Raw genomic sequence first — 12650 nt, forward strand, 5'->3', positions numbered from 1 at the left:
CGTTGGCACGTGCCGTGATTGGAGCCGGTGCCCAGCTGACGCCGGGGACCGACTGCGGGGTCCAACGGTCCGCGCCCAGGGCACGACGGCAGCACTGAGCCCGGCTACCGCACGCGGCCGAACGCAGCCACCAATACTGGACGGCCTGGAAGGAAAGAGATCCCAGGGAAGGTGGAACTGAGCGCATGATTTCCAAGTCCGTGCTTTTCCCTAGGGAGGGAGCTTGCCATGTCACGCTCACCTACTGGAATGAGGCAGACGCGAGTATGCCATCACGTTTCAGCTCATAGGCGATGTGAGGACCTGGTACCGGGGGCTTCGGCAACACCAAACGATCTCGACATCAGGCAGAAAAGGGACAGCCGCCGCCGGCCCAGCGTGGTGACACGTCGGCAGCCATCCCCAGACGGCCGGCAGGTCACGAACCTCCTCGGTGCCGGGGAGAGAGAGTGGGGCACCGGGCTGACCCGGGGCGCCGAGGCCCGGCAGCTGGCGGTGTGACCTCGTGGGAGAGGGGCCCGGCCGCGGCCGCTCCGATCAGCATCATGATCCGGCCGTGATAAGACAGGGCTGGCAGATACGGCCGCCGGTCGGCACGCGCCGGGCCGGTCCGCCGCCGCGCCGGACCGGCCCGCCGCCACGCCGGACCGGCTCGTTGCCGCGCAGGACCGGCCCGCCGCCGCGCTGGCCGATTGGCCGCCACGCTGGCCGGCTGGCCGCCGCGCTGGCCAACTGACCGTCGCGCTGGCCGCCTGGCCGCCGCGCTGGCCGACCAGATTGGTGCAGGCTACCGTCGCGGCCGACATGCCAATGCCACGCGGCAAAACTGCAGCTCACGCCACTGTGGAACCAGCACGCTCCATGCCATCGTTCACATTCTCGCTTTCATAACTGTAGGCGCCACAAAAGTTGTATCACATTTAGTAAATCTGGGCCAATTGTAGTAGAAGCTTTCTAATTTCATAAACGACCACACGCCAAATGCAAACACGTCCTGTTATCTGCATAAAGAAGCACAGCTTGCAGTTTGTTATTCGCGTAACTGCCTGTTCGTGGCTGATTGTTGGTGGCTGACTATTGGTGGCTGACTGTTGTTGGCCGACTATTGCTGACTGACTGTTGGTGGCCGGCTATCGGCGGAAGACGCTCGGACGTTGCCGGTCACCTGGCCCGGCTGCAGCCGAGTAATTGTATTGGCATTGTTAGCTCGCTTCAAATGGAAATGCCCGCGGTAATGAATATGCAGCGGTGGGCCGACCGTGGCGACGCCGGGTGGCTGTCGACCTCAGCGCTGATGTATGTCCCCACTTCAAGACGGACCGTTTGCAAATGAACTCGCAATTAATTTGTGAGACCGCAATGGCCCTCCGGACACTTGAAATGTCAAGCCGCGAGTTACGCTGGTAGTCACACCTTCAACAGCGTGATAGGGGGAGGGGGGGGGGGGGGGCGTCGCCACGAACTCATGCAGATGTCCGGCGAAAAGGCAACAGGCCTGGCACTGGGTCGACCTTTTGACATCTAGAGCTAAGCCAAAGTGACAGGCCAAACGCGCGCGTCCATCGACGTTAGCATATCTATGTGGAGTGACGCCGCGATTTTGTTATCGCACGCAACGTGGCTGCATGGTCACCGATCGATCCGATGCCCGTCTCTCACTCGTGCCGGGCGTTTGCTGAGCCCCGCGCGGAGCCTGCCGTGCGTCGCGCTGGGCGTAGCCGAGGCGGAGCTAAATGATGACGGCTATTAGAACGCGACACTGGCGGACAATACGTAACAATGCCTGGCCGCCACGAGCAGATTCATGAGCCCTGCTGAGAAAAAATGGTGCCGTATGCACGTGCTGGGGACCCTCGCTAGACACCCCTCCGCTCATTACGGTCCAATTTCAGGCCTGCAGGGGCATCTGGACCATCCGACACACGGTCCGGGCCCCCCTCACACCGTGCTCATTCACATTATAATAACGCCGCAACGGGGCGGTGGAGCGCGGGGATGGGGAGCCGCTGAAGGGGAGATCACCTGCCTCTCATCTGGCCGTTACAGGTGTTAGCGCCTGCACAGAGCACGGCTGGCGGGGTCACGAGGTAATGAATGCCCCAGGAGTGACAACACTCCGTGAAAAAGCAGAAGAGCAACAGTCGCCCAGAAAGTGGCAGAAGAACAGCACTCACCAGCACTCCCTGGTCCGCGCTGCGCACCGATGGTGAAATTATGTAACGGACAGCGAAGGACGGCAGCGCAACGATTGGTCACGCAATGTGCGCCAACAACCAACTCACACAAAGCCGCCTTTGGCCTCATTAGGACCTATTTTATATACTTTTACAAACTGTATGAACATACATCGACTTACTTTTTAAAGTGGCGCGATGAATGTTCAGCAATCCAGTCGCTGTAATATTTTGCGGCTGCGGAAATGCAAGCATGCCTTATGGCTACCTATCAAGGCCGTGGTGAGCCGCAGCTTATTGTTCTGTTATCAATGTTACAAAGAGAGAGAGAGAGAGAGGGGGGGGGGGGGCGGCAGAGCCACGTGCTCGGGCCTTGCATGGCCCAAGCCTTCCGACGAAAACGCCACGCCCATGCGGCTAAATGTGCTTGATTTGCTTCCGCGTGTGATTAATTGCAGCGACGATTCGACTCAGCCTGGAGTTGAGCACAAGTTTGAATGCAAGAGCAAAGGGGCTTAAAATGAGGTCAAGAGACTAAAGCCTCTCTTGGTGCATCTCTGCCTGTTTTGACTCGGCAGCGGCGCGGCAGTAAAGCCTTGCAGGCGCGCCCCCAACCTATCCCATCTCTTCCGTCTGTTCCAATCTCAAGCCTTGTTTACTTCACTTTGAACGGAGCGCATAGAACAACACGCTGCACAACACACGCCCTACAATGTGTGCTCATCTCGTGCCTGTTATACTGCCCCCTCCCCGCCACTTAGCATCCCACAGCTCTTCGCCCGCCAGAGGCAATCATAAGACGTATGGAGCCAGCCGGGCCCGCCCAGTACAAACAAAGCCATCGGCGGCAGTCGTCGCCGGCTCTGGCTCTGGCCGCGGCGGCGCCGCGTCGAGTCGATGGCGGTCGTGTTTTGGTCGGCGGCTAACCACCGGCTGCCACGCGCGACGCTCTCGACCGGCCGTTATCGCATCAAATCACACTTTGCCGCCAAACGGGCCGAATTAACCGGCGGCCCGGCGGCCGCTCCGGTAATGATCGGCACCGGGTATGCACACGCGACCTGTTGCAGCGCCCGACGGGGCGTAATTACAGAGAGCGCCCGGCCGTCCGCATCCCAGGAGGCCGCCGCTCGACTGACGTCATAAATTGTGACGCGCCAGCCGGCAGCAAATCATGCCGTACCGCAGCATGGGCGGCTCCCGGCGCGACAGAATAACCACCGCCGCCAGCGCCGATCTCCGCGATCGATAGCCGGCTATTTGCATGCATCAGGCGGCGGCAGCGGCGGCGCGCATGGCAGGCCCAGTGTCACACGAGCGTGTGTGAAGTGAAATGCCCGCCCGGCGCGACGCACGAAGCGACGCCGCCGGCGACATGGCGTTTGATTAATATGTCATCAGAGAGACTCCGCGTGCGAGGCCCTGGTGTGCGGGGCTCCGCGCGCGAGGCCCTGCACCTGAGGCCGTGGGGGTCGGCAGCTCTGGCGCCGACGCCCGCCGACTTTATACTGGCACGCCCGCGCGGTATGAAGTGGATGAGTGTACGGTGCCTCGCTCGAGGCAGGCCTTCGTTATGCCAAGAGCTATTTTAGTGGCAAGCGATTTTAACGAGCGTTAGCACTGATCACGAGAGATTGAAGCGCCCAGACCCTTTTTAAGTAGAGGAAGATGATAGATCTGTCTCATCAATCCCAACACAACGTATCTCATGTTAACGGGTGACGTGGTCATTATTGCATGTGTGGTGGGCACCCTCGTTACCATTTATACATACACAGCCTGTACGGAAAACATATGTCTTTCACACAGAGATTCACTTTTGACATGGTCATGCTTTTTTAAACGGTAGTTTATGCTGGCCTTATCAGCAGTGACAGTATTTTCATGCAACGCAAAAAGAACAACGTTGGAGTGCAGCATCACTGCGAAACGGAACAACGTAGCTACGACATTTTAGGTAGGGTCGGGTCAAAATACGAAACTAGGTTTTGAAATTTTACTCAGATGCTGGGAAATAGAATTTTCTCAAAAATCCTACGACGTTGGACCGCATTCCCACAAACCGCAAATATCTAAAGGAAACCTTTTGGCTACAGAGTGGAGTGGGGGTGGGCGGCGGGGTAAAAAAACTCCCTTGTCCCCACCCCTGACTACGCCCCTGATCGGATTACTTATCATATCACAAAGTCCGTAAACATTTCGCAGAGGATGTGTGTGCCGCCTTGCAACTTGCTGGCATCATTTATCTCGGGACCCGCACAGGGCGACGCGCAGAGCCTAGTCACAGCTTTGCGATACCTAAAACAATCAGCCCTGAACAAAATCGATCTCGCTGTTTATTCACATGTGAAACCAGGGCTGCCAGCAGCGCCCCATTGTATCGTCTGAGTCGTCTCCAACTCCTGCGTTTACTTAGGTGCACTGCCGCGGGCGCCGCGGATCCAGAATAAACAGATCAGTCGCGCAATTCAGGAAAACTAGCGGAGGTGAGCCGGATTTACTATTCGGCTGAAGCAGCGCACCGGATAGTGGATTATCCTACTGCGCGGCAGCTTTACCCACCACGCGGCAGTTTTACCCACTACGCGGAAGCTTTACCCACTATACGGCAGCTTTACCTATTACACGGCAGTTTTACCCACTACGCGGCAACTTTACCCACTGCGCGGCAGTTTTACCCACCACGCGGTAGCTTTACCCACTACGCGGCAGTTTTACCCACTACGCGGCAGTTTTACCCACTACGCAGCATCTTTGCCCACTACGCAGCAGCTTTATCCACTACGCGGCAAACCTTGCCGGATGTTTCAAACTCTCCCATTTGCTTTGCACCGCCTTGGTTCTGTACAGGTTTCATTTGTGATGCGAAATAATTAGAGTGGTTATCGTAACAAAAGTGTGACAAAATTTCACAAGTTGGCAACTCGTAGTAAGTGACACCTGTCTGCCTCTCACCATTACGTCCACGTTTGGTACTTCCACTGCGAGATCGAGCATTGAACCTTGTGTGCTTGATGCTATCTTGCTTCAGTTGCACTGATAGCTGCCACCGATCTAAAAGACAGGTCCTTTGTCGCTGTACTCCGATTACAAATTCCTGAAGCAAATCACATATTGGCTATTCATTGTGACCGAAATTTTGACACCTTTATATGTGAAATTCATTGCGATGCTCTTCAGTAATTGCAATGCTACGTTTCTCACGAACTACGAGGGTAAATATGCAAAGGTTCTGGACAGGTGATAACAGGCAAACATTTCGTAATTGAGCTCGAGCGTGCTGCATGCCTGGAATTAAAATAGCGACAACTCACTTGAACTTTCCTTATAATGGTTCATTCACTTAACCGCTCTGTGAAGCACACTTTCAAGACGAGTCTGCCATTGAGCCATGTCAATAAGTAGGTGTGGGAATAAGTAGTTCACATTCTTAGTCCGATCAAATTAATGCGCAACGTTCTGACGCGCGGGTGGTGTGATAAACACAACGTTAAGATATGCTGTGGACGGTAGCAACCATTGTATCGTCGCTGCGCACATTTCGCCACACCTGCTCCTCACACGCCGCGATGCCGCCCGGCCCGGCCCGGCCCGTTTATAACACAGAGCCACCCTAAATGAACCAGAATTTTCCAGCTGTTCCTTGTCCTGAAAACTGCATCCACAGGCGAGACACTGATCACGCTGTGCCAATGACATAGACGTTTACGATCTGCTCTCCCAGTGCCCAACGGTGTAACCCAGCATTCTTATCGCATGACCACAGATATTGCAAATTACAGCTGCCCAAGCTTAACAAGTGAAATAGGCACCACGCAATCTCTCTTAGGCGTCCGGCGTCCATTTTGGTGACATCGGGGCAGCCGACGGCCCGTGGCCTGACTTGACCCAGGTCGACGGCCCGTGGCCTGACGTGACCCGGGGCGTTGGTCCCTAATCTGGCGTGACCCAGGTCGTCGGTCCGTGACCTCACGTGACCCAGGTCGCCGGTCCGTGGCCTGACGTGACTAGGGTCGTCGGTCCGTGACCTCACGTGACCCAGGTCGCCGGCCCGTGGCCTGACGTAACCAGGGTCGTCGGTCCGCGACCTTATGTGACCCAGGTCGACGGCCCGTGGCCTGACGTGACCCGGGTTGTCAGCCCGTAACCTGACGTGACCCGGGCGGCGGCCCGCCTCCTCATGCAGGCCGTCAACGCGCGCCAGCGCCGGCTACTCGCCGGTGGCGGAAATGGCGCGCGGCGGCCGGCCGGCGGCGGATGTGGCGCACTCAGTTGACCTTATTGCCGCGTGCGCTGGGCGAATGGCCCGCTTGATCGTGTCATCAGGCCGGCAGATGAGCGCATGCGATGTCGGGTCCCATCGCCGCCGCTCGTCGGACTATCTCGTGACGCTCTCGTAATGGCGCCGATCGCGCCGTTTGTCTCGGCGCGGCATCATCCGTCAGCGGCGCGCCGACAGCCAGGTTAATTTGATCGGCCGGCACGCGCGCCGTGGGGGGCAACACCCCTCCCCTCCCCCACTCGCACCCGGCGGGGCGGAGAGGGGCGTCGGCCGCGCAGCCGGCCGACGGCTGACGGACGGATGGGGTGTGGGTGCCGACGAATGGCTTCGGTGCCTTGGAGTTATCAAGTGCTAACGGTGCTTGCATGCGGGCCGTCTATTTAAGGCAGTTGAGCCCACTTGAGCCGGTGATTAGTGCTGATCGGGTGAGTCAGCGACACGCCAAGTGGGCGCAACAGGCCGCAGCGCCGCGCCGCGCCCAGCCGCCTCCAGCTTTGGCGGCCGGCTGGCGCGGGCACCCTCTCCACGCGCTGGCTTGCTTCTTGGCAGAAGCTTCGAAGTTGGGCTCAGGGACCCACGCGCATCTCTTTGGCACTGCAGAACTGATAGACGTGCCAAGGATGCTTAAGTGCTTTCCAGTCACCAAACAATACAGATGCGCCGCTTTCCATTATAGCATGTAGCAGCTAATACTTCATAGTATAGTATATGGTAGTTTAGTTTCTGAACGTCGGGAAAATCGTGGAGAGCAATCACATGCCAAGCTATTTCCCGACCGTCACCCTTTCAGTTCCGCTTGTTTTCAATGGATTTAGCTCTATGCGGCTGCTGGGACGAGGTACAACACCCCACGTGCCGCGGACACGCGGCGCATACGCCATCCGTGCAGCGCATGACGCGCCACACGCGGCCGTCGACACTCGGATTGGCAGCATTCAAATTATGCGCTCTGCCTCAGTGTTGAGTTTTTGCCGGCCCCTCTCCGAAGTTTACAGGCGCTGGGCAGGCTGTTTTCAGAAGGTGTGGCAGCGTGGTTTGACCCTCCGCTGAAGTGCCGAAGCGTGCGCCGGGCGAGGCCTGACGTCACCGGAATCGGGAACACCGAATTCTTCAGTTTGGCTATTCTCCATGGCCAAAGTACTTATTCCCATTTTTGTCATGCCTGAGGCACCAGTGATATCTTGCCACCGCCGTTGGCCTGTCGCCATGAAAATACGATAACGAATGTGATCAGGGGCCCATTCTTCATGCTGACCTCCAGGAGCGGAGCCAAAGAGAGCCTGTCTAGGCACAAGGCATCTACGATGTTCCACACACCTTGCAGGAAACTGGACAGCATGCGCAATAAGTGAGACGATTCTGATGCAGTTGTGAAACCAGGGGAGAAACCCCCAAACCCACCCCAGAACAGGAGCACCATTCATGCAACATCGCACGCGGTGGTTCCAAATAGTGGGCATGAGTCACGACTAATTAGATGAGATGAGTTACAGACTGTGTGCAGCTGGCTCCTCGGGCCTTGCAAACTTGCCCCGTAACACTTCATGACATCTTAAAACAGTCCCTTGTGACATGCCCAGCAGACTGAGTCGCTCGCTAGAATCGAGCATGCCACTTCACGCTCCGCATTCCAATGTGGCCGACGTGGTCAGCGTTCACTCGCACCTGATTGATATAATAGCATACGACAGGGAATGTTGTAGCGCTGTCGGATTCGCTAGCGATAGACGCCATTGATGGGGGTGGGGTGGGGGTAGGGGCAGAGAGACAGGCAGACACGGACAGACAGATACAGACAGACGCTCAGACAGACGGTATGACCGACGGCATGTCGAGACAATGACGCAGACACCGACAGATAGACAGACAGCCGGCATACTCGGCGGAGTATAGGCCGGACGAGTGGCAGTGGAGGGCGGCCACCCGACAGTGCCGCCAGCCGGCCCGGTCGCTTGGCGGGAGCGGCGGCCGACGCCGATACCGATCCCCATCGACCTGGCCTTTGTGTCCCGGCGCCGGCCGCGCCGCCGTTCCGTCCCGCCGCCACCTCCGCCGCTCGGCAAACAGCGTCCCAGCGCATGTAAATTATCGACCCCCGCGAAAGCCGGCCGGCACGTACCGGCGCCGCTGTGTGCTCAAATCGGCGGCACCGACCATGTTTGCTCTGCGGCACGTGGTTGTTGGCCGACGTAGCCCGCCGCAGACCTACCACGGGCCAGGGTCGGCGGGTCATGCGGCGCACGTGCCGCGGCTGGCGGCCTCTCGATCGGGCTCTCGGCGGGGATACGCCTGTCGCGGGGTGTGCTGTGAGCTTGGGGAGGTCAGTTCTCAAGTCCACGGAAGAAGAGTGGAAGGCTTGCACACTTCGGCGAGAGTTCGGAGGTCTGCTGTGCGGCTGTCGGTCTAAACGGCAGATCGCAGTGCGAGATTATACACGAAGCCGCTGAGAATCAGAGGCTGTCCGCTGCCTGGTATGGTGCTCAATTTCAAATTCCCATTGAAATATAGTTAAGGTGCTGACAAGTAGAAAACAGTAACATGTCAATGCTTGCATCTTTGAGTAATCCTGGGGCTGTAACAATTTTGCTTTACTCATTCGTTTTCGAGAGGGACACGTTGGCATACTGCTTTTCAAGCTCCATAAAATGCTGCTATCAATTCCTCTGTTGCGTTCGTCCATCGAAGCACACTAAGCCCATGCCACGAGAAACGGTATTCGCTTCAGGGGTTAGAAATGATTAAATCTGAGCGAAGGACTGCGTATCCTTAAAATAGAGACAGCAACTTAAAACGGATGCTCTCATAGGTTAAACGGACGTGAAGCGTCCGAGCGAGGTTGTGAGTTAGCGTGCCCCGAACACCCGTGTTGTGGGAACGGTGCAGCGGTGTGGGCCGAGACAGCCGCATCGACCGGCTCAGAAGTAAGCCTGTCCGCCCCGGCCCTGCTGGCAGTGAAGGCCTGCTGGTGGCCGGGCCAAAACGGCCCGTTCTGTTTCCCGCTTCCTTTTTTTGTTTTGGATCAAGACAAGCATTGAAAATTCGTCACATTGGTACCGAAATTACAGTTTCATTTAGATGGAGGCAGCGTTAGCAGTTTTTACAACATTCGCTATTGCTGAAGTACAGAAAAACAAAATATGGATTTGAAAAAGAAGACTTCGAAACAGTCAGCATTTTATCAACTTGCGTTCAAAATTATGTCATACTGTAGTTTATCCATTCCACCATTTTTGGTCAGCATATATGCAAAAATTAAAAAACTCTGAAGCTGTTGAAACAAGAAACGGAAAACTGCTTCTACTAACCTATCATACGCACATCATTGGGTGATGTTATTGACTCATCTGTGCTGTGCTGCGAATATGTTTAACGGCAGGAAAGACTTCGCTAAAAACCCAGTATCATGAAATCAGTATACCTCCCTAAGATGATACAAAACATTGTGCTTTACGCATCCAGTGCAGAAGGGCGGTCCGTCCAAATGCACGGCGGACATTTCACTGCGCTTAGCAAATTTTCACGCTGACTGTAGTGGGGCATGGCAAACATTCACGCCGACTGTGGCGGGGGACGGCAAATATTCACGCTGACTTTAGCGGAGGATGGCAAACTTTCACGCTGACTACAGCGGGGGATGGCAAAATTCCACGCTGACTGTAGCGAGGGATGACAAACTTTCACGCCGACTGTGGCGGGGGATGGCAAACTTTCACGCCGACTGAAGCGAGGAACAACGAAACACCAGACCGGTGACCGGGCTCGAACCCACCACTCGGCACAATGTTGTTGGTGGGTTCGGCACAATTTGGGACTACCAGGCTGGTGCTGCTATCGTAGCTTTAAAGGGTAAAGGGATCCATTATAAAACTTACAAACTAAAGGCTCAACTCCCTTAGACTCAGCGGTTTGGCGAAAACACCTCTCTAGTTTGATGCGTAGTAAGCTTTAGCACAATCCCTTGCCTAACTTGCCTTGTTTGTTTTTGCCAGGGGCTTTCTGTTTTGGTTATAATAATTATTCAAAACTCTCGCCTTACATAAGACCTAGAAAAGGCGAGTGCGGCATAGCGAACTTGCACTATGGTAGTGCTTTAAAAGTCCATAGCGTTACGGCCGTAGACAAAACGAAAAATGGCAATATGTCAGCTGTTCGGAATGGTGATGATGAAAGGCTGCTCTATGAAAGCTGAGTGCTTTGTTTGCGCCAGGAAAATTACGCCTGCAAATTGTTCATCAGCTTCAATTCCTTTCACGTGGAACAGTACCAAAAGCCGATTTTTTACCCTAGGTCATGAACGCGGATTTGTCGGATTATATAAGCTTTTATCTAGTGCCTGCCCAGTCGTCGACGCCATAAAAAAGCATCGGGTCAAATATCGTGCATCGCACATCGGTATTGCCCGCTGAAGAAGTGTAAAAACACGCTTTTGGCCTGGGTCGCTACGCTTGGTGCGCATGTCGGAAAAGCGCAAACACCGACATACGTTTTTTTTTTGTCATGCCGTTGCGCTATACAATCTTGAATTAAGGAACAAGCGCATGAGTGGATGTACAGCTTCGCGCTGGTAATGTCGAAGAAAGGTCGTCGCTGCAGACCAATGGCCATACTCATTCAGTTGTTTCGCACATTTCTTTTACTGCACAAAGTGTATATGATGGATACCTTTATTCTGTTGTCAGTGATGGGATGCTAATGGCACGTACGCGCTCTGTGATAACCCGACAGGAAATGGACACGACTTTCTAGCATGCACATTTAACAGAAAATAGCGGTGGTTCTCTTCGAGCGAAAGGGCTATTGAACAACATCGTTGAAAAAGTTAAGCCGGAAATGTAGCGTATAGTAAATATACAAGTATATCATAAGTCGGAAACGGAACATACTGGCTTGAAAGGCTGGATGGCTGAACCTATTACACTGAAAAATGTCAAGCAGCGTGCTATGCTTTTCTTCCCTGGAAATGCAGATCTTTTATACGCAACAAGCATTTCCACTTCGAAACGGCACGATAATGGCGATTGAAGGCTTCTACAGGGGCGGAGTATCAATAGACCTATCTAGACGATGACGAGACAGTGGCAAATGTCTCATGTTTCTTAGTTTTGGTGTCACACGCAATCAGCGATGTTGCAAGCAAGAAACCTATGGAAAATTCAGGTAACGAGACAGAAAGGAAGAAAGGCGATGAACGCAGGCAAGCAAGAGTTGACCGACCGCAAATGTATTCACTTGTTTTCCTCTTTCGGTAGGCTCGCTTTGAAAGGCCGGTTCAAAAGCTGTCGAAAGCTTTTGGAATCCCGAATGCGCACAATACACGGCCACAAAGTGGTGTGTGTGTGTGTTTGTTTGTGTTTGTGCTGTGACGGCGACGAGCGATAGTTGCATTGAAATCGACAATCACTCAGTAGGATCACAACCGCGATCTGCTCACGTAAGCCAGTGCAGCGTCCAGTTCATGTCCTGAGTTATAAGCTTTCGGAACACCATTAAGTTCGCCGGAACTTTGTACCGCTTCTTCCGCTTATTGCACCCGCAGTATTTCAACCACCGTCCCACTTGCAGCGGACATGAGGGATCGGCAATAAGTTAGCAGTCAGCTGTTTAACTTTCCCCACTGGAGCTCTTCAGCTTCCACGCCGCGGTCCAGTCGGCACGTACGCCGGCAAGATTCATGTCGAAACTCGCACCGAACGCTAAGACAGCTTGGTGCGCTTACCTTTGGTGGGACTGGTGCTGAAGTGAGGGGCCACGGCGGTGAAGGCGCTGCGAGTCCGGTCCGCTTCTGGCCCCGACAGCAGGTCAACAGGTCGCCGACCTGGGGGACTGGACGGCGACGACATGGCGTCGAGGCGACACTGCGGCTGGCCCGGCCACGGCTCGCTCGCACTGCGCGCCACCGCTGGCCACCGCCGAGTCCAGTCCGAGCTTGCAAATCAGAGCGGCGCAGATCCCCACTTCTGGCCAGCTTTGGTTGGGATTCGACTTTGCCGCCGTTTCAGAATCACCTCGTGCCAAATCGCGAGCCCGCCACCACTTGAGCGGCAATCAATGATTTCAGCCAATCGCCGACGAGATTCGCCCGGATTGCCGTGATAGCTCGCGCGCTGATTGGTCGGCGTCGGCCAGAGGCCGTGACCGTCTTACCCAATCACATTGCGCACGTGCAGGCGAAGGTTGAGTGGGCAGAGGGAGCA

At 55.2% G+C, this 12650-nt stretch overlaps 1 protein-coding gene across 1 annotated transcript in view; it reads right to left on the reverse strand.

Annotated features, from left to right (window-relative positions):
* The window catches only part of LOC119100177 (zinc finger protein 91), a 73671-nt gene extending 61245 nt beyond the window's left edge, over nt 1–12426 (reverse strand). Inside the window, exon 1 of the mRNA XM_037223287.1 lies at nt 12173–12426. Within this exon, the coding sequence (XP_037079182.1) occupies nt 12173–12296 (124 nt within the window). The 5' untranslated portion in view covers nt 12297–12426. The remainder of the gene's footprint in view (nt 1–12172) is intronic.
* Nucleotides 12427–12650: the final 224 nt, after the last annotated feature.

Source organism: Pollicipes pollicipes, unplaced genomic scaffold (genome assembly GCF_011947565.3).
Source record: "Pollicipes pollicipes isolate AB1234 unplaced genomic scaffold, Ppol_2.1 Scaffold_4881;HRSCAF=5763_pilon_pilon_pilon, whole genome shotgun sequence".
In the NCBI taxonomy this organism is placed as follows: domain Eukaryota; kingdom Metazoa; phylum Arthropoda; class Thecostraca; order Pollicipedomorpha; family Pollicipedidae; genus Pollicipes; species Pollicipes pollicipes.